Genomic DNA, 20,211 nt, shown 5'->3' with positions numbered 1-20,211 from the left:
TGTCACTGAGTAACTGAAGAGGGAAATGAGATGTTGTTTAAGAAAATAGCCTATCACAAACTTTAAAATACCCAACACTCAGTGTAATTAATTGTTTACGATAAATGCTGTTTCTGAAGGAGCTCCCTTGAGATGCCTGTCCAGGCAGGCTTTCCATTAAGAAAGAACAGCAGAAATAAGCCTCTAAACCAAGATGAGATGTGTAAGTGCTTCTATGCAATTCCTAAAGGTCAACAAACTGAGGTGGATGATCTGCATTGCCAGATCTTCAGTTTTTTGAAACGCTAAAGCTGTGAGAGTAGAAAACACAATTATTAATATCAGTCTTCGTTTGCTTATATATATCCTAAATAGATATCCACTGTGTCCACCATAAATAACTGCTTTTTGCAACAACTAGAGAACCCACCAGAAAGGAAGCAGCTCCTGATTTAATCTTGAGCCAGGTGTAGAACCTGCTCAAGATATAAGTAGCAAAGTACTTCATTAATAGCCATAAACGTTCTTAAATCAATGCACGAATGAACATGCTATAAAAATACAGCAGAGTGGCATGTAACATCAAAGGGAAACTACATTTTTAATAAGGAGGATAGCTAGAAAGAACTTAAGTTAAAATGGGCATCCTCTTGTAGGCAGTGTAGAAACTATTTAAATGCTGATTGCATGTGATGTGCCATAGTCTTTCTAACAGAACAAGGAAAATCCAGTGTGATTAAACAGCAAAATACGAGAGGTTGTTAAAATCAAATTACTCCTGTCTGAGTAATAAAATGTATCATATGGGTCAAAGTTCTAGCAAGTTAAATGTGAAAGCACAATACTGCAGCTCAAATAAAAATTTTGAAGAGCAATTTGCTAACGACACAAAAAATAAAAATAGTTTTTAAACACGGCAGAAGCCCAAAGCCTACCACAGAGTATGTAGAGTCGATAGATAGGGGAGCTGCTATCAAGATACTAGAAAAGCATCAAAAGAGAAACTAAATGAATTGCTGGCATCAACATGCAGTACATTTAGGGAGTTCTCAAGATGGAATTCTTGAGGGCAGAAATCTGAGGAACAGTGTTATATTGACATGTTAGTAAATATACTTTTAATATAAATAGAAAAAATAAAGAGTAACAAATCACCAGTGTTAGATGATATTCCCCTAGAAGGCTAAAGGCACTCTGAACATCTCAGCAGAAATCCATGCTGGGCCCATATTCTGAGCGCAATTCTGTTCACCCCCTCTCAGAAGGGATACAGTCTAATAGAAATGTACGTGAAAGAGTACCTTTCATGTGAAGGGAAGCTAAACTAGAAGTGTTCATCCTGCTAGAAGGGTAGGAGGAAATAGAAATCTATAGAAAATGCTATTCTTTAATGGCAGCATGCAAAAAAACTATTAGTATCTCTGGCTTTAGACATTGTGATCCAAACATTCTTAGCATCTATTTTCATTCATCTGGACTATTTACAATTTCTCTTCAGTGTGTATTCCTTAGCCTTTTCCCATCTGTGCAGGAAAGTATCTTTCTCCCAGTACAAAGTGTGCAACAAAGTTGAACGTCTGTTCACTGAGATCCTCTGCAGATTGTCCCTAGAACAGCTTATAGCTATGTGCTGGGTGCTTCAAGGTCAACCTTGCTAACCAGTGCTCTTTTGTGCTTATCAATTCTCTGCCCCATTCCTTGGGAGTTTAAGCTGTTACCTCTGATTGTTTATTCTTTCAGTATGAATCCGTTTTTCTGGGCCCAAGGACCCTTTGCTGCTTACTAAAACCATAGTTTAGCAGTGGTCCCTTAAGGAGAAAGTTGAATGGGTACCATAGGAACCATAATGCCTCAGTGGTCATGTGTGTTGAAATATTTGTTCCAGGAGGGGGTGGCAGATATATCAGATGTGGAGATGTTAGTGAAATGTTACCTCTGACCCTTTGAATTGAGTAAAAATTTTTGAGAGATATTCTGTGGCCAGAATAGCGAATCCAACAGCATTCCTCTGAAAGCTGGTTTAGCCCTTGCATTTCATGAAGCTTTCCACTCTGCTGTGAGCCCCTTCTCTTGCCTTTTCATTATTTGGGGTTTGGATGATGCTCAGCTTTGATACATTCTTCCCTGTGAAATGCGTTTTGTTTCTGTCCCCTGCCCTCTTTAGACATGCCCTGCAACTGAACGCAATGGGCACGCAGCGGCTCCTAGAGCTGGCCCGGCAGATGCAGAACCTTGAGGCCTTCATCCACATCTCCACCGCCTATGCAAACTGCATCCGGAAAAGCATAGACGAAATCATCTACCCACCCCCAGCTGAACCCAAGAAGCTCTTCGATTTAGTAGAGTAAGTAGGAACTGCATTGCCTCTTCTGACGTTGGTTTTGCTTCATTCTGCAGAAGACCTCTGAATTGTTCATATAACCTGTCCCGTGGGATTTCTGTTCGTAGTTGTTTTTATTGCTGTATGGGCTTGTCTGTGTACACTCTGCCAGCAAGAAATGATGGTCAAAATAAGAGTGAGACCAAGAGAAGAGCGAGCTTTCATTCTAGGTGGTTTTGAGGGGTAGTTTCCACAGAATGCCATCCAGTCAGTCTGTCCTTTCTGAATTTTCTCTTGAAACTAACTTTTCTAAGGTTTTTTGAAAATAGAAGAAAATACTCTATTTTGGAGCCTTTTTATCTGGAAAGCTGTTGAAGCCATGCTTTATAAACATTTGGTTGAGCTTAACAATACTTTTCCAAATACAAAAGTTAGAAAAATTATTAGAAAAGGTATTAGAAAAGAGCATAAACTAACTTAATAACACTGTGATTTCAGCTACCTCTAAATTTTTCCATGCACTATTTTAAAAAAGACTGTGTGATTTCATGAGTGTCCAGCATTGAGTAAGTTATGCACGAGTGCATTTGCTATCAGGAATGGAGTTCTGATGCTTCCTTCTGTAAGACTCTGCTCTGTTGCTACCTGAGTGAGAACTGAAATTTTTCATATACCTTATATTAATTTCTTTATCTTTCCACCTTACCAACATTGTTTCCACTTATTTCAACAATCCTATGTATTAAACCAGACTTATATGAAGATGAGTCAGAAACAGGCTGTTTTAGAAAGAGTTCAGTGTGAGGATCCAGGACTTTGAGGGAACAACAAAAAGGCTTGTTTAACTGAATTTACTGAAGATGCCAGGACACCTTCCCCTTAGAAGGATTTTCCCACAGCTGTAACTTGGTTTTCATTTATTTTCTAGTGGTATTCCACTTGTGTGATATAAGCAACTGACCTGTGAACTAGTAACCTAAGGAGCTGGTATAAAATCTTCTCCTTGGTATAGAGTAATAGGGGATGAGATGAATTAATGTCCAGCAGGAGAACCACTGAGGTTTTATATCAAAAAACTGTTTGCCAAAAAAACTACTCCAGACAATTTAGTACAAATTAGTGTTTTCTTTTATTACTTTTTCCAGTAGCCCATATTCTTGGATATGTTTACTTCCAGCTAGTAGTCATCTATCATTTATCATTTATTCAGCAAGTGGAGCATGATAAAAACATAAGAAATGCCCTAATGGGCTGCCTAGCCCAGTATCTTGCCCTCAGCAATGGCACTGGGAGATGCTGTTTAGGGTAACTACACAAGCCTGAATACTTTTTGCAGTTCCCCTTGTAGCCTCCCAGAAACCAGAACTGTAGTATGAGGGGTGTTATATCCTATTATTTTTTGACCCATTTTTGAAGCCATTAATTTGTTTAATCCCTTTTTGAACTTTCAGGTACTCTGCCTTTGCAACCCCCTGTGGCAGCAAGTTCCAGAAGTTTGCTAGCTAACGGCTGCATAAAGATGAGCTTTCTTTTACCTGTTTCAAGCTGTCATGCTAATAGTTTTGCTGCATGTCCCGTAGTTGCAGCATTGCAGTATCTGCAGTATTCCCCTATTCACTACCTCTGCAGTTCTGTAAACCTGTACTGCATTCACCCTGGGCCTTCATTTCTGCAGCCTGAAGAGTCCCAGCATTTCTACTGTCTCCTCACCTGCCAGCTGATCTGTCTCCTTGATGATTTTAGTTGCCCTTCCTCTCTGCCTTTTTTAAACTTCACTCCCTCCCTGAGGTGCAAGGGCCAAGCAGAACTGCGTGCAGTACTCAATGTGTGGTCACTCAAAGTTTTATTTAAATAGCTTCATAGGACACCATTGGTCTTGTTCTCAGTACCTGATGATGTCCAACATTTCAATGACATTTTTGTCTGCTGCTACTCATTGACTTGGAGATTTCACAGAGCTGTCAGCTGTGCTTCCAAGAGCTCTTGCTGAGCTACAACTGACGGTTCTGAGTTCATCAACCTCTTAAGACCAGTTTAGACTGCTTTTCCCTAAATGTATTACCTTACCTTTATTTACAGTGAAGCTAATCTGCCACCTTTTTCCCCACTGGCTCATTTTTATAACGTCCTTTGGAGTTCATTGCTATCAATATTACATTTCACTGCCCCAAAAAGCTTACCATCACTGGCAACTTTGGAAACAATTAGTGTTCATGGCTCAGATTAAAAAAAACTTCAGCAAAGGACTGAATGCTAATCAGAAACATATAGAAGTGCCTGGCTACCCCATAGGTTGCAACTTCAGCTACTTCATATAAGACACTAGGAATTCATTTATCATAGTTTGCATGTGCAGCAGGAAGGATGATGTTTGAAAGAAAAGTTGAGTGGCAGAGGATGGGCTTTCAGATGTGTTCTTTGATGTGTTTATCTTGGTAGTATGTTGTCTTTGTAGTATGTTGTATGTAGGTTGTTTTTTCTTAGCCACATAATTAGAGATGGGTTTTCTTGCTTTTTTACTAGATTTTTCAGTTTGTTTTTTCTGTTTTTTCTATGTCCCATACTCCTGAAGTTCAAACCTTCCAGTACTTTTAGTGAGACAGAAATCACAGCATGCCCTCAGCTAGGGTGGCATCTGCTTCTTTACAGTGTTTACAGGTGACATTATGATTGCTCACAGCAAAGACAGCCACTGCTTTCAAAGGCACTGAAATCAGGTGGGCCTTGTTGAAAATCACTGTCTCCGGGATCATTGGTGTGGAGGGTGATCTGCAAATCAAAGGCAGTATGTGAAAGAGAGGCACGGGGCTGCAGAGCGTGTGAAGGAGCAGGATGGGGAAAGTCCCTGGGTTGTTGGGATAACGTGACATAGGCAGAGCAGAATAGACAAAACTCTGAGGAACTGTGAAGAGCAGTGAATTACTTGGAGGGGGAGACAGAGAAGATAAAGCAAGGTTGGAAGGAGATGGGAGAGATGTGCTGTTTATTATTCACCCTGTAAGTGGAAGAAATAATATGTGGATATCTGGGTACAGAAGGTTTCAGAGAAAGGAGATTAACAGATCTCAGAATGTTACCTTCAAAAAGGGTGGAAGAAAAAAGCAGACAAGGAAATAAAAACTCCCTTCAAAAAGGGGGAAGAAATACAGGTTGTGTTTTGCATCAGCCAGCTGTGAAAGCTCCTCTTCACAAACAACCCCTGTGCTCTTCTGCAAGTGCATTAAGTGCATCACACAACTGGATGCAATAACAGATCTATTTAATGATGCTTTTGACCATGTAGGACTCCCAGCTGTTTCTTTGTCTGTTCTTATCCTCCTATTATATCCTTGCTTTCCAGTATTTTGATATTTAACCTGCAAGTAAAGCCTTAGGCTTGCTCTGGGTAAACCAAAAGTCACACTTCTAAGTGCTGCCAGGCCAACAGAGGAAACATGTAATCTTGCCACATCAAGCAAGGTTTGCCTTAATCTAAAGCTGAGGGAAATCAGCTTTGAAGGATGTGCTGAGGTAAGGAACACAGCGCACAGTGAAGTGTGGGCTGAAGCAGGACTGTTTTTGTTATTGTAGAAAATGTAGATCTGTCATCATTTACAAGAAAGAGAGTGTCTTATTAATGCAAAGTTAACACAGAAAGTTATGTTTTCCTATGGCATAGTAGTTTGGTGCATATATGTGGTGAAAGAAGAGGTTACTAATTGTTTCATTTGCATCTCTTGTTTCTGTGGGGCCATTGCAGCAGTGAGCAAAAGCAGTAGCTTTTTGATTTAGCATTTCAAAATCTTCAGAAGTAGGTCACAGAGGAGTAGGAGCAGTTTGCTTCGCTGAACTGTCAGCTCAGTGCTCCTGTGATGGTAATGCTGGTTGATCAAATCACCTGGTAGGATGGTACCCTTGAGACAGGCAGGAGTGTGGTCCTCTCAGTGACCACTTAAAGTAATGCAGACGCCTGTCTGGAAGGATGAGGGCAAAGGGAAATGGCTTCTCCTTGTACTTCTACAACTGTCTTTGCTTTGTGAGAATGATAACCTGTAAGCCCCTATTATTTAAAGAAAAGAAAACAAAAAGAGAAGGGGAACAAAGACTTGTATGCAGCTTAATCCGAGTTCCTAAATGAATTTATTCTTCTTCCAGGCTCTGTAGGAATAGACATCTCCTTTTGGTAGGCTGGTAATTAATTACTTGACAGATTCAAACAACAGCAATTTAGTTGCGACCCTGAGGAGGCTGGGTTCGATGGCTGCCTAAACAGGCTTTGTAAATTAAGTCAATATTGTGTGCTGCTTATAGCCTCTGCGTACTTCAACGTCATATTTTATGCTTAAACAATTTTTCTGACTTGTTTCTGAAGCGTGGGACTAGGGTTGAAAAGGAAAGTGTTTGTGCCTCCATAATGCTTTTTTTATTTTAAAAAAATAATATTTAACTATAGTAGTACTGCTAATAATAATTATTATAATGCTTCTAATAATAATACTACTAACTATATTCTAAAAACTGTCAGGTTCTTTTTAACTCATTCCAAAACTGATTGACTGAATTCAACCCTCCCCTGCAAACTGTTTTGCAGTTTCAGTGAATCAATGTTTTCTCATGCAGCACTTTTTCCTGTAATATTTCCATCTGTGTCTAATGAGAGCCATCTGAAAAGCAGTGTGCCACCTGAGCTATCAGGTGTTTGCACATTTAAGTTGACATGATCAAGTAATTCTCCAGGTGTGACTGTCTCCACTTCATTCCTCTCCCCTTGACCTCCACCAGTTTCTGAAATTCAAGATAAGGAGGGGTGAAGCAAGGATCTGTAGGAACCAGTATCCTTGCAATGCGCCTAGGAAGAGCACACCTGGTCAGTCTGAACTGTAAGTCCATTGACTTAATTACAAATTGGATTACAGGAGTTAATCTTTGATTCTGTGGTGTAACACCAGACTGCTGAAAGCCTGTTGGGGATTGGCAGTGATGTGGAAGGGCACTGGAAGTACAGCCAGTTCCTGTCCTTTAGACCCAAATGTTGGCAGGACCAGTGAAACCTTGATGGTGTGCCAGGGAGGAGCCTTTGAGCCTTAGACCCTTGCTGTGGCATTGCGGTAGTGAGGGCCACTCTTTTAAGGGTATATATGTAACTACTTCTGATGGATTAGATACTTGAATACCTTAAAAAAAAAAAAATGGTGTCTTTTTGGGGTTTGGGGTTTTTTTTTTAATTTTTAAGCAGCTAGCACTAACATTTTCTTAATTTCCTACATGAACCAGTGAAAAACAGTAGGAAGAAGCATCTAACATTGTAAATAGTGCTACTGGAATAATATCTCTGTAGTACGTTGTTCTAGCTTTTGAGACCTTTGTATTGCTACTCAACTCAGTAACTCAAGGTTACCAGGAATCTCCCGAAGCATACTTGGGAGTATATAGGGACTGTGTTGGATAAGGCTGAGTGCTACCTAGTGAGAGTACAAGGTTGGAAAGCTCCATCAGTCTGTAGACCATGGTTATATCTACGTTACAAATTGCAGTGCAACATAAAGTACGCAAGAGATTCCTTTAGAATGAGACTGTGTAGATACCCAAAGCTGAGTTGGACATCATAGCATGAAGCTCACTGGGGTTATCTTGCACTTTGAAGACAAAAGTAACCTCTGTCCCACAGAGCTGTTCTAAATCCAAACAAGTTGCTCCTTGCTTCGTCTTAAATGGCTTTGTCTTCCTTATCCTTTGTTTCAGGTGAGGATTCCTGTCTCACTGGTCTTTTTTGCCTCAATCTTTTCTCTCTGCACGGCAGATAATGACATTCTCCTTGTTTCCTGTAGGTGGTTGGATGAATCTATCATTCAAGACATCACACCCAAGCTGCTTGGGGAATGGCCCAACACTTACACCTACAGCAAAGCCTTGTCAGAATACCTGATTCAGCAAGAGAAAGGAAACTTGAACATTGCTATCATCAGGCCATCCATCGTGGGAGCTAGCTGGCATGAGCCTTTCCCAGTAAGCATGAATACATAGCAATTTCCTACTGAGAGCCCTTTGATACAGCTGTAGCTGCAGTACTGTCAGGAACTTGTAGCAGTGTCTACTTGAGAAACAGGTACTCCAGTTCATAGAAAAGCATGTGGAAGAGGTGGAGGACCTGTGCTGGAGTAGAACAGCAAAACTTCTCCAGCATCTTAAGGAAAGACTCTTGTCTCCAGTGAAAAGAACATATTTAGGCAATAATAACAAGAGCTGGGATAATAATGGTGCAAAATGCTGGCCTTGCAACTGACAGTCTTACACGTAGAGGATCACGCCCAGACAGACACACGAGGGAGTTTCTGTACTAGCTGGGGAAACGCAAGATCAGTCATAATCCTGATGCATCCTGGTTCAAGTCTTTCCTGGTCTAGTCAGCCTATTAATGAGGTCCTGATGAGCACCCTGGACCTCACATGGTCCTTGAATGCATTTGATAATGTTATATGCAGCTACCTAGTATCTCTGTCTTATGTTGGTAGTCATTGAATTCACTGGATTCACACTTGTATGGGCCTGTTGCAGATACAAATGTCAGCCACACAGCAATTAAAGGCAGCTGTACTTCTGGACTGAAATAATTCACTAAGCTAAATATACTGGTAGGAATAATGTGCCCTAACATTGCAGCCAAATGGGAAAGCCAGCATAAAGTCACCTTTGGCTTTCATGCAGCTTGAAGCATGCTGAAGATGGCTGAGATATAGCTAAGGCTCTGGGCCAAGCTCTCCATCTTTGAAAGACAGAATGAACTCTGTTAGGTGTCATAACCTGTTTCAGATCAGACAGCTCGTCACTGCTCTTAACTCCAGCTCCCACAAGTGACAGTCTCCCTGACCTGAAGTAGGGTGGGATTCAGAAGTGGAGTGTTTTGGGTTTTTTTTTTTCTTCCTTGGCTTAGAAATTAGCTGGAGTAACCAAATCAGTGTCAGTGACATCTGCATGTTGTATGTCGGAGGGTATATAACACGCTGACCGTTTTCAGCAAGTGTGACAGCACCAAGACGCTGTAGTGTTCAAAGCCAGAGTTTATTCCTGTAGCCAGGTTATTACAGGAAAGAAGCAGTTTCTAAAAACAAGATTAGATTCTGTTGTTGATGGGTAATTTGCAGACAGAATGAGATATCATACAATACATCCCTTATTGAAAATCAATTAGGAACTTCATACTGGTTAGCTTCCTGGCAGCTGTCCCAGAGAGGCTGGCATCCATCTTAACTGGTGTCTTGTTGCTTCTCTGTCTACACCACAACATTACAGCCCTTTCATCATTTCGAAGCCTGTGCAAGCAACATGTCGTTGAAAGAAATAGTAATCATTCTTCTTTTTTTGCAGGGTTGGATTGACAACTTCAACGGGACAAGTGGAATATTGATTGCGGTATGTCTAGTTACTATTTAAGCTCCCCTTAAAGTGGAGTTTGAGTTACTGAAATAGCAACTCTAAAGTTACTCTATAGCCCCACTCAGAAATTGTGTGCAAAACGGGTTCATAGCAATTTTCTGAATCTGGTGGAAAGATGTCACACGCTTGCTATACATCTATGTGCCTGTAGGACCCAGAAGACTGTCTAGTTGTGCTGTGCTCAAAAAAAAAGGACATGGAAAGAGTATTCGTGTTGCTGGTTCACTAAATGTGAATTGCAGTTTCTAAAAACTCTATTAAAAAAAAATAATAAAGTTTTGGACAAATTTGGCCAAATTTTCAAAGAAAGGGCAAAAGATACATCCTTGAAACTAGAGTAATTAACAAACGTCAAAGCCTGAATCTTATAACAGAACTTAATTTTCCAGGCCAGATGACGGTACCATCAAGACAAGGAAGCATTATTTATCCTTTCATTTATCTTCGTATGTATTATTCCTAAGTCCACTGCTAGAGTTTGTGGCCACTCCACAATAACAAAGATTCTGGGTCTCACTTACCATTGCTTTATACAGGATTTCTCTTAAGTGCAGAGTACACCTAAATAATGTGTATGACTATCAATGCAGACTCTGCCAGTCACATGGGTAATCCAGTATATTCTTGCTTAACACTGGTGTAAATAACTATTGTGCAAAATGGTGAGGAACAAACCCATAAGATAAATAATGAATAACTTGATCAAATATTCCCTGTAACATGAAAACACTCATTACAATTTAGCATATGAAAACAGAAAAGTTGCATTCCTTTTCTCCTGGCTTATATTTTTTTTTCTGAACTCAAATCGCTGCCTCAGGTCTATTTGTGAATGCACAATGCTGTATAGCTATGGGCAGATATTTTTGTTCATGTATGATTTATCCAACTTGATTACTTTGTAAAAACTATATTGTAATCAGCCTGATGCAGTGTATAAAAGGATTAGTAGTCTACAATCATAGGAGAGCAGAATAAAATCCAGATATCATCTTGTTTAGAAAGCTCATCTATACCTGAAGTAGAGCAGAAATAGAAACTGTTACAGTTACTTCTGGAATCCACAGGACTGGTGAAATTAGTGGGTGTATCCCAGCTAATGCTGTTATCTGAAACCCTGGTTACACTTTTCAGAGACATTCAACAGCCCCTAAATGCATCATTTGTGTTCATGAAGTGTTACGAGCTCCTATTCATGTCACATTTTCTTTAAAATAATTATCTGCCTTTTACTCATTGCTAACTGCTCATCAAGCTTGTACCACCTCTCTGCTCTAGTCCCAGCATCTTATGCTGTTTTCTATGTTCTTTCGTGACATCTTGTCATCATCACGATAAAGAAAGTTCTTAATTTTGCACATCCACTCCTTACATTTTCATGTGACAGGTTCTAACTTTTGTGATGTTATCTGTGAGTTTTGATTTTTTTTATGATTACTTTTGAGCATTGAAGACGTCTGTCACAAGGATTTGTCCAGAATTGGTTTGCAAGAAAGATGTTATACAAAAATGTTCCATTGCATTGCTCTTTATTCCCCACAAATGAATTGCCTCAGTAACAAATTACAGCATCTAGCTGTCACACCTGTATCGTGTGCCAGTATGTTATGAAACACAGGCCAAATTCATACGCTTTCAGCCACACAAAAACATGCCACTCAAATCTTTTGTCATGTAAAAAGCATTTTTTTCCCCCTCCTTTTTTTTTCCTTTTCATCTGCCAACAAGTATAAAACACCTAATGATTAAGTATTTGGAAACTTTGCCCATGTATCAGTCTCTTTTTAATAGTGTCTGCTTTAGGAATTTACACTAGAGCTTGCATGTATTTTATATGCTTATCCTTTGCCACTCATACCAGTAACTAATATTTTCTGTTCTTCAAAGCAAGAAATTTCTAGCCTTACTGAATTCAACCGCAAACCTAACGGTGGTTTCACTCAGGACAGGTTTCGCACACAGATGCCAGCCTGTATCTTTATCTCCAAATTAACTCTATGGAAAGTAAAGATTTTGAGATTCTAGGGTCACTATAGTAAATAACTTACCCTTTTATATAAAAGCTTTGACTTGTACTGAAATAGTTTTGAAATAGAGCTGGTATTTTTTGGTTCAGGATGGAAGCTGTGAGGTTCTTCAGCATAGGATTAAAGAGACAATGATATTCTTGTTGTCTGCACAGAGCTCTGGTGCTGAAATACTTCGATTTGATATGTAACTATATCGAGACTTAACCAAGAAAAAGACAAAGAGCAATGACAAGAGGTGCAGGGTGTAGAGACCAGGTTGTTGTCTTGTGTCCAGTGGCTCTTTGGCTGCACAGGCAGCGGTGCTGGCTGGCGTCAGTCAGGAGCAGAAACTCTGTGTTGTGGAGAAGCGAGGGGGGGCTTGACAGTGCTGACAGACAGTATTTGTCTTGTACCATCTCCAGTGGCTACTGAACTTAGTTGGACTGGTACTAGTTTTCTGGAATTGAAAGGTATTTATTATTAGGGAGCCCAAGAGACTTTTGGTCTTCTGAGGGGGGAAAAAAATAAATACATGTTTTGAATTAATGTGGTTGGATATGGTCGATTAGTAAATCCTGTTTGGTAGTTTGAAAATTAACCCTTGACCGTGTGAGTTACACGTTAGTTTGATTACCTGGAAGTTGTGTGATTACAACCAGCTGTCTCAGCCAACTGTGTTTCAAAGTGTATTTATTAGTCAAGTAGTTTTATTAGCCTTAATTAAGGATGGAAAAAGCAAAAGGGAAGTGTTTTGGTGTTTGTGTGGTTTTTTAAGTCCTCCCTACACTAAAATATTCATTTACCATTTCTAACCCAAGCTCATCCTATATGGAGAACAGCCCCCAGATTCAGATCTGATTCAGATGATCTTTGGGATCATCTGGGCAGAATCTGAACTCCAAAACTTGCAGAGTTGTTGTTTGGCTTTTTTTTCCTCAGTCACCACTACAATATTTGAGTCTGATGATTTCATTCCACTAATAGATATATTTCTTTTAAATATTCATGAAATGTGGGAGTTCAAGTTGTTCTTGATAGTCAAATTGTTTCTTTTGCCAAGAGTTGCTCCAACTGCTGTGGGGAGAAGCTTTGTTGATTGAAAACCAAAATGAAATTACATTTCCACTGGACTGTAATTGAAGCATTTTGTCTCGCTGTTCTGTATTACATGTAAAGACCTTCTTCCCTGCAAGGCAGTGAAGCTGTAGGGCAGAACCGTGGTTTAATTCATGTTCTGGACAGTGACTGGCCCCAAAGCATTTCAGCCGGGAGGCTGTCCAGAAAAATCAGACTCAGACTGGGAAATTATTTTGGAGGCTTCAGCTACAGTGGCTTCTATTTCACTAAAGAGAAAAAAGTCAGCAACTATAAATAGAAATCAAGCCATACCTGATAAAGAAGTACCAAATCATTTCCAATGTTAAAAGTATCTTAAAACACCTAAACCTGAAGTCTTTATTAAATACACAATATATGAAATCTCTAATTCATTCATGTGTATAGGACCATCACATGCTGCTCTGAATACAGGCATGGTTGCAGCACATCCATCAAACTTCCAAGTTTTGGAGACCTCAGAAAGGTCTTTGGAGTACCTGTGAAAACGTGATAGTTGTTCACACAGTGGTTTCTAGTGGGCATGGGTTCACAGCAGTGGAAAATTCATAGCTGAGCTTGATTTGCTGCTTTGGTTCTTTTTGCTTTTTTTCCCCTTGGAAAATCGGTAGTGGGAACAACAGCAAAAAATCATAGTGGTGTTGCAAGTTGAGGTTTTCATGTCTAAGCATAACTGTGGTTCAGCTTAGGGCAGCAGAGGTTAGCTGCATCCCATGGCTTTGAGGAGGATGGAGTCGTGTGGTGAAGCTTACACGGTTGCCTGTGTTTGACTCTGTCTATGATCTCTCTGCCAGCTGCACCAAGGATGAGATGTAACTGCTCAGGAACTAAGGCTCATGAAAATTAATTCAGGCATAAGTAGTATTCCCTTACTTGCAAGCTGTGAAACGTAACAAACCCATTGATTATAGAAGGGGACAGAACAAAAAAACCCAAATAAACACCTCCCAAACAGGGGATGCAGTATCATTTAAAATCCACCAATGAGCAGCAGATAATGGCATGTGCTTTACAAATTAATATCAAGTCTTCAATGCTTTTGTCATCACATCTTTCTTCTCCTCAGACTGCAAGCAAGGGGTTTTGCACAACTAGGCGCTTCCTGTTTAGTTGCTGTAGTAAAACTTCATCTCTTGCAGCTGGAGAGCTATTTCATCATGAAATGGGACTCTCAGGTTGGAAGGAAAAAAAAAAAACTGCTGTAACATTTCCTTTGCCTGAACTTCTAAATATTCATGGATCTGTAGAGCATATTCCTTTGCCCCTTCACTCAGCCCTTCCCTCTGGTTTTGCATGGATCTAAATTATAAGAGCTTTTTTCCTTCCTTGCTTCACTAGCGCTTTTATCCTCCCAGCTTTTTCACTGGGTCCTCAGTTTCTGCATCAAACTCAAATTCAGTGCATTTATTTCCCACGTGCTACATAACTTGATTGCAACCTTGACTCTGATGTTGGGGGTTTCTTTTTTTATTTGCTCTGTTCAGCCCTCATACCTGACACACTAGGTGAAGTTCTTTTACCCCATTTCACCTCCACGTTTCTATATTGCTGAATTGTCCTCTCTGATTCAGTCTGCCATGTTATTGCCATCTGTTGCCATGTCTCTCCCGTGGAACCTCCAAACACCCAAAGGTCATCAGGGAAACCAATTATATATATATATTCAGGTTGAATGTATATATTTTGGGGAGCCCGATCCCCTGAAAAATGCACTTCCAACCAAAGCAAAATGAAAATCTTCTGTTCTTGCCTACCTCTTCTTGTTGGTCGTCAGTACTTTGTATTTTTATTCATTCATTTCCTAAGTTTTGTTGGGTGGTGAGCTCTTCAAGGCAGGGGCCATGTCTTGACTGTATCTTTATGCGTAACAGACACACCTTTGGAAAAGAGGAGGGCGTGAATACATCCAAAGGAAAGGGAGGAGACTTTTCAGAAAGCCTATTTGTGTTATTTCCAAAGTGACTACTGTCTTTGAGGGACACTCAGACCTCTATCTGCCTGTGTCATTTAAGAAAATGTAACTTCAGGTATATTCAAATCTATTTCTTTCCTAAGGTATTTCTTTTATATTGAGTTAAATAAGAGTCATAGATTTTCTTCTTATACACAGCACAGACGTCATCATGTTTTAGACTTCCTCTGAAAACGCAGAACAGTGGGGTCCACGTAAGGTCCATCTTTGTTTTCACAGAAACCAAATACTCTTCTGCAGCAGGTGCCAGGCTTGAAAAGCACTAACGTGACGGTCTGTCATCAATCCAAGCTGATGAAATCTTACTGTGGCCTTACATCAGTTGACTGTTTTAATTTCTCCCACAGGCGGGCAAAGGGATTCTGCGGACTGTCATCGCCAACAACGAAGCAGTGGCAGATATGATTCCAGTAGACATCACCGTCAACCTCACCCTCGCCGCTGGGTGGTACACCGCTGTGCACAGGTGGGAAGGCTTGGGCTCTTTCTGCCAGGCTTGGGCATTTACTGCCTGCACTAGGACTTTGGAGGGAACCAGAAGCTAATTGAAAATCTGTGCAAGAGCCTGGTCGAGTCATTTTCTGGTTCACGTTTTCTCCTCTCGGCTGACAAGGACTTAGAGCGTAGCAGAAGCAATAAAGGCAGGCTTTAGAGTCAGGAAATCTCCAAAGCTACAGGTGAGACCTGTTTCTCAGTACAACGTAGGCTCAGCTGACAAGTCTGTCTCTCAGAAGTCACTTTTCTGAAGGCCAGAGGCTTTACTGCAGCTTCGCAGCAGCTGTTTTTTGGGTCTCCTTTCTCAGGCAGCTGCATTGAGTTGCTTTTCAAGTGGCTTCTAGAGTTTTCTTGGTGAAAATGCTCTGCATGTTTTCCTTGGAAAACACCGCACAGTATAAGTATATTATGGGCTCATATGATAGACATGATCAAAAAAAAAATCCCATTCTTTGTGTTGTTGAGAAGCGTATGTATAAGTGACATTAAGGATTTAAGGTCTTCTCCTGTGAACCTCTGGCTCTGACCTTTAATCGTTAGGTAGGAAGTGCTGCAGAGTAAACCACATTAATTATTCTGGAGATTTATGCAACTCTGAGAAATCAATACCAGGCAAATAAAAGGCAGAAATATTTCACTCTGAAAGACAAAGTAAGCCCTCTGAGCTGAGGGTGGAAAAAAGCTGCATACAGTAACCAAAATACAGGGATCCTAAAATGATCTTGAGAGGAAGCTCACCAGCTTTTCAGATTTATTTTTCTCACAGTTTTATCCCTTTCCATCAGCAACAGGCAAAGCAGCATGATCTGGGAAAAATAAATACAGCTTCCCCTTACACACCCCCCACTGAGAGCCTCCAGATGAAAAGGGCTACACTCTGTGCATAGAGCTGGAAAAGGAGATGAACACATGCTGATGATCAGCACACAGGTAGACTTCCTGGCTCTGGCCATGAAAGGAGAAGTGCCATTTTTTCTAACTTTTCATTAGAGAAAGATACATGGTTTTAATCTGGTTCCCACACAAATAATTATTAGGCTAAAGGAGCAATTGTGGAACTCGATTTAAAGCTTTGTCTAGCTGGGCACAACCCCAGGGTTAGCCATCTGTATACAAAAATTAAGAGTCTGAGCCTTCTGTAAATTTAATTTCTCTGAGAGAGTTTCAGGTTTAGTTGCTGTCTTGAAGAATAGCATGTATGGTTTAATTTATTTTTTTTTCGAATCACCTAATTAGAAAGTCAGTATCCTTCAGGGCAGGTGACATTACCAAGGGAAATTAGATTCTAAAACTTAGCAGAGAATTGCAATCTTCACTACATAGTGTAGAAGCTCTACAAAGCTCTACATTCTACCAAGGTCTTTGACTCAGCTGGAGAGTGGAGAATGAAAAAAAACCACCAAGGAGAGACACTTCACTGGAAGCTGGGAAAACGGAGAAATCCTCTTCATTGGTGTTTAATGGGCCTGGCCCAGTGGAGTAAGTGGAAGTCTGTGCTTTCTCTTGAGTGCACTTTCCATCAGGGTGTGTGTGTAGCTGAGCACTAGGTGAGTTTTCTATATGGGCACATATTACAGATTTAGTCCTCAGTGAGTTGCCGCATTGATTTCCATAATGCAGTTTCCCACATTAAGCACTACTGAGCATTTTTATGTTTAACACTATCAGACTTCTACAGGAGATCATGGATTCAGAGCTTGACACATGTCTATCAGTCCTAACCGTCCCTAGAAGTCAGCTAGGGATTAATAAAAATTATAACACACAGTCAAATATCATGATTTCAAAGCATTATTTTAAAAAGCATCATTGAAACTGTGCATTATCCAACTGCAGTTTTCAAGTATTGCTGTACAAGTTTTCCTATTCCAGGTTTAGGGGTTGTGTCTCCTGGTATCTTCGGGCATAGGAGTTTTGAAAGTAAAGGTTCCTCACAGGCAGCCTTCTCCGGAGAAAGGCTGTGAGCACCACAAGCACCCTAGGAGCACTGAGGTGCTGTACTCCTATCCCAGCTCCTATCCCCCGTTCAAGGCCAGATCTCACCTCTTTTAGCATTTTGGCAGATGGCTCCAGCTGCTAATGGAGAGTGAGAAAAATGTGGTTATTGATGGCATCACTTACACCCTTGGCAAGGCAGGCTTAGATCAAAAAAACTGAGTTAATTTTGCCTTGTATCAAAGGAAGAAATAAAACCAGTATGATCTATGTTTAGTTCCACGCCCAAATAGCAACCAAACTTTGTCTGGTATTAAAATGAGAATTTTGTTGAAATGGATTGATTTGTAATCACCACCATAACAAATGGAGTTTAAAAGTAGCACAAATCATATCCTTTAAGTAAATGGTTGAAAAATACATAGTGTGTCCCTGAGGTTGGTGTGGGCCAATTATCTATAGTATGCTAAGAGAAACTTGACAGTATGGATGCTTTCCTTATTGTTTTTATAATTTTTGATAAGTGATATATGGATGATTTTTCTTAAACCCCATTAACTTCATATGCTCTCCAGAATCTGACTGAATATTATTAAAAAATCATGTTTTATACTGTATTTTCAGATTTGCGAAAAATGACCTCTTCTGCATTTTTTTATGAGCTGATATTGTTTCTCGGGCTGTTCATTTTCATGCTCCATTAATAAAGCTTTGGGTGCTTTTCTTCACACCTTAAAATAATACTTTTTTCTCTTTTCCAGACCAAAAAACATATTGGTGTACAACTGCACAACAGGTGGAATCAACCCTTTCTTCTGGGGAGAAATGAGTAAGGTCTAATTTAAACCTATAGAACGTGTCAAACATCAATAGTATTCCTCAGCCAGGCTTTGAAAAGTCGGTCTCCTATATTTAGGTGGCATTCAGCATCTGCCATTCAAACTGCACGTGGGAGGCCCAATTGCAGTCGGTGAGGGTCCTGTGAGCAAAAGCTCCTGGTGCTGGGCATTCAGCTCAGGAAAGCATGTGGGCATAATCACTTAACAACGCAGCAAAGTACGTGCTTTGCTGCACTGAGGTGTTAAAGTGGTGGAAAAAGGAACAGAGAACCAGCTCTTTAATTCTGTGAGGAGATGTTCTACATAGCCATAACAGGACATCTTCCTTTTCTGGGTGTGGGGGGTTTTTGTGCTTTGAAATCACTTGGAGAACATTGGTAGTGAATGAAAACTAGTATATTAAGGAAGCAGAGTAGCCTTTCTTCCTCTTTCTGTGAAGAAAATTCTAAACAGAAATAATTAGTGTAGACCTGAGAAGGCAAACCTTGAAATGACAGGTGTACTTCAAGAAAGTTTGCCTTTTGATCATGAATTTTGTCAGTGGAAGAATTAAAATTATTTTCATGGCTGACTTCTTGGAAGTAGATGTGCTTCTGAGGCAGTGGTGAAAGAAAGGGGGACAAATCCTGACACCCTTACAGTGGAAAACTCATGCTGAAGTGAAGCAGCAGAACTACTACGTACAGTCAGTACATTCATGGACAGATGTACGGGGCCTGATTCGCTTTCTGTTATATATTAATTCATATCTTTATGCTTTAAACACGGGACGCTGGCAAATTGCTACTGTGGTGTTTCACCTCTCAGCCTGTGCTTTGCATTTGTCTTTGCATTATTTAATTGGCAAACTGTAAGTCAGCAGAGAATCAGACTGTAATTGCATTTTTCAGAACAAGGCTTGTCTGAAAATCCTACTAGTGTCCTACCATGAGATTTGATCGAGTGATCTAGCACAGAAGAGGTTTCAGCAATTGGCTGAGCAGTGAGAACATCACACCAAGTTCCTGGCATTTTTTTTATGAGAGATCTAACATTGTGGTTACAACTACCTGAAAGGACATTGTAGAGAGGTTGGTGCTGGTCTCTTCTCACAGGTGATTAGTGACAGAACAAGAGGGAATGGCTTTAAACTGCAACAGGGGAGGTTCAGACTGGACATTAGGGAAGAATTTTTCCCAGAAAGAGTGGTCAGAGAGTGGAATAGGCTGCCCAGGGAGGGGGTGGAGTCACCATCCCTGGGTGTGTTTAAGGGTCATTTGGGTGAGATATTGGGGGATGTGGTGTAGGGGAGAACTTTGTAGAGTCGGGCTGATGGTTGGACTCGATGATCCCAAGGGTCTTTTCCAACCTGAATGATTCTGTGATTCTGTGGTTTGTTACAGTCGTGAGAAGAGGTGAGGCTTCATAGGTGATTGTTGGAAAATGTAGACAGTCTTCATAATGTGTAAAGTCAGATCTTCTGTGGCCTTTTCACAGGAGTAAATGTAAAGCTCTTCACAGGCTGCTACTTCAGGCAGCAGCCACCATAGCACTACTACCTGAAGATTGCCTTTCTTAGCCCATTTTCAGGGTAATTTTACTGATGAAAACAGCAATGTATTAATGCATTGTAACTGATCTTGCTCTGTTACTTTGTTCATAACTGTGGATTTAGCAATGAAATCATCTGAGAGCAGCGGAAGCTTGCATAAACAGTTCATGATGGGACTGAAGGCAAAATTCTCTCCCTGGGTGACACTGTGGAGCTCTTTCAACCACATGTATCCACATTTTTCCAGAGATCAGCAGGCTGCAGAGGGGTATTAGGTATAAATTCATAAACAGGAATTAGGATGGAGTATTGAAGAGCAAACTTTTGCCCTTAGAGATGTTGCTTGGTTTAAGAAATTAGTTTGGGAAAGGTTTATTGCATTAGGATGTTGTGGCTGCAACCATCTAGTTTGAATTCTCAATTCATTCTCCTACCAGTTTCTTTTTGGTAAATACACACAATTCTAAAATCTTCTTTATGACAGACTTTCTCACCCCACTCACATTGTTTTCTCTGTCTACTCACTATTATTTGGCTTCTAGGCAGCCAGTCTCATGGCAGGCACTTCCAACAGGCCTTCCAGAGCCGTGGTCTCTCTTAAA

General features: G+C 40.4%; 1 protein-coding gene across 7 annotated transcripts in view; it reads left to right on the top strand.

Annotated features, from left to right (window-relative positions):
• FAR2 (fatty acyl-CoA reductase 2) overlaps nt 1–20,211 on the top strand; it is a 156,914-nt gene that overhangs the window by 118,097 nt on the left and 18,606 nt on the right. For all 7 annotated transcript variants that reach the window (XM_074872052.1, XM_074872051.1, XM_074872053.1 and 4 more), the window contains 5 exons: nt 2,144–2,323; nt 8,107–8,284; nt 9,644–9,688; nt 15,157–15,275; nt 18,001–18,068. In XM_074872052.1, the coding sequence (XP_074728153.1) occupies nt 2,144–2,323; nt 8,107–8,284; nt 9,644–9,688; nt 15,157–15,275; nt 18,001–18,068 (590 nt within the window). The remainder of the gene's footprint in view (nt 1–2,143; nt 2,324–8,106; nt 8,285–9,643; nt 9,689–15,156; nt 15,276–18,000; nt 18,069–20,211) is intronic.

This window comes from Strix uralensis, chromosome 5 (assembly GCF_047716275.1).
Source record: "Strix uralensis isolate ZFMK-TIS-50842 chromosome 5, bStrUra1, whole genome shotgun sequence".
Taxonomy (NCBI): Eukaryota; Metazoa; Chordata; class Aves; order Strigiformes; family Strigidae; genus Strix; species Strix uralensis.
The sequence above is the reverse complement of the archived record's forward strand: the minus strand, read 5'-3'. Positions and strand labels throughout refer to the sequence as shown.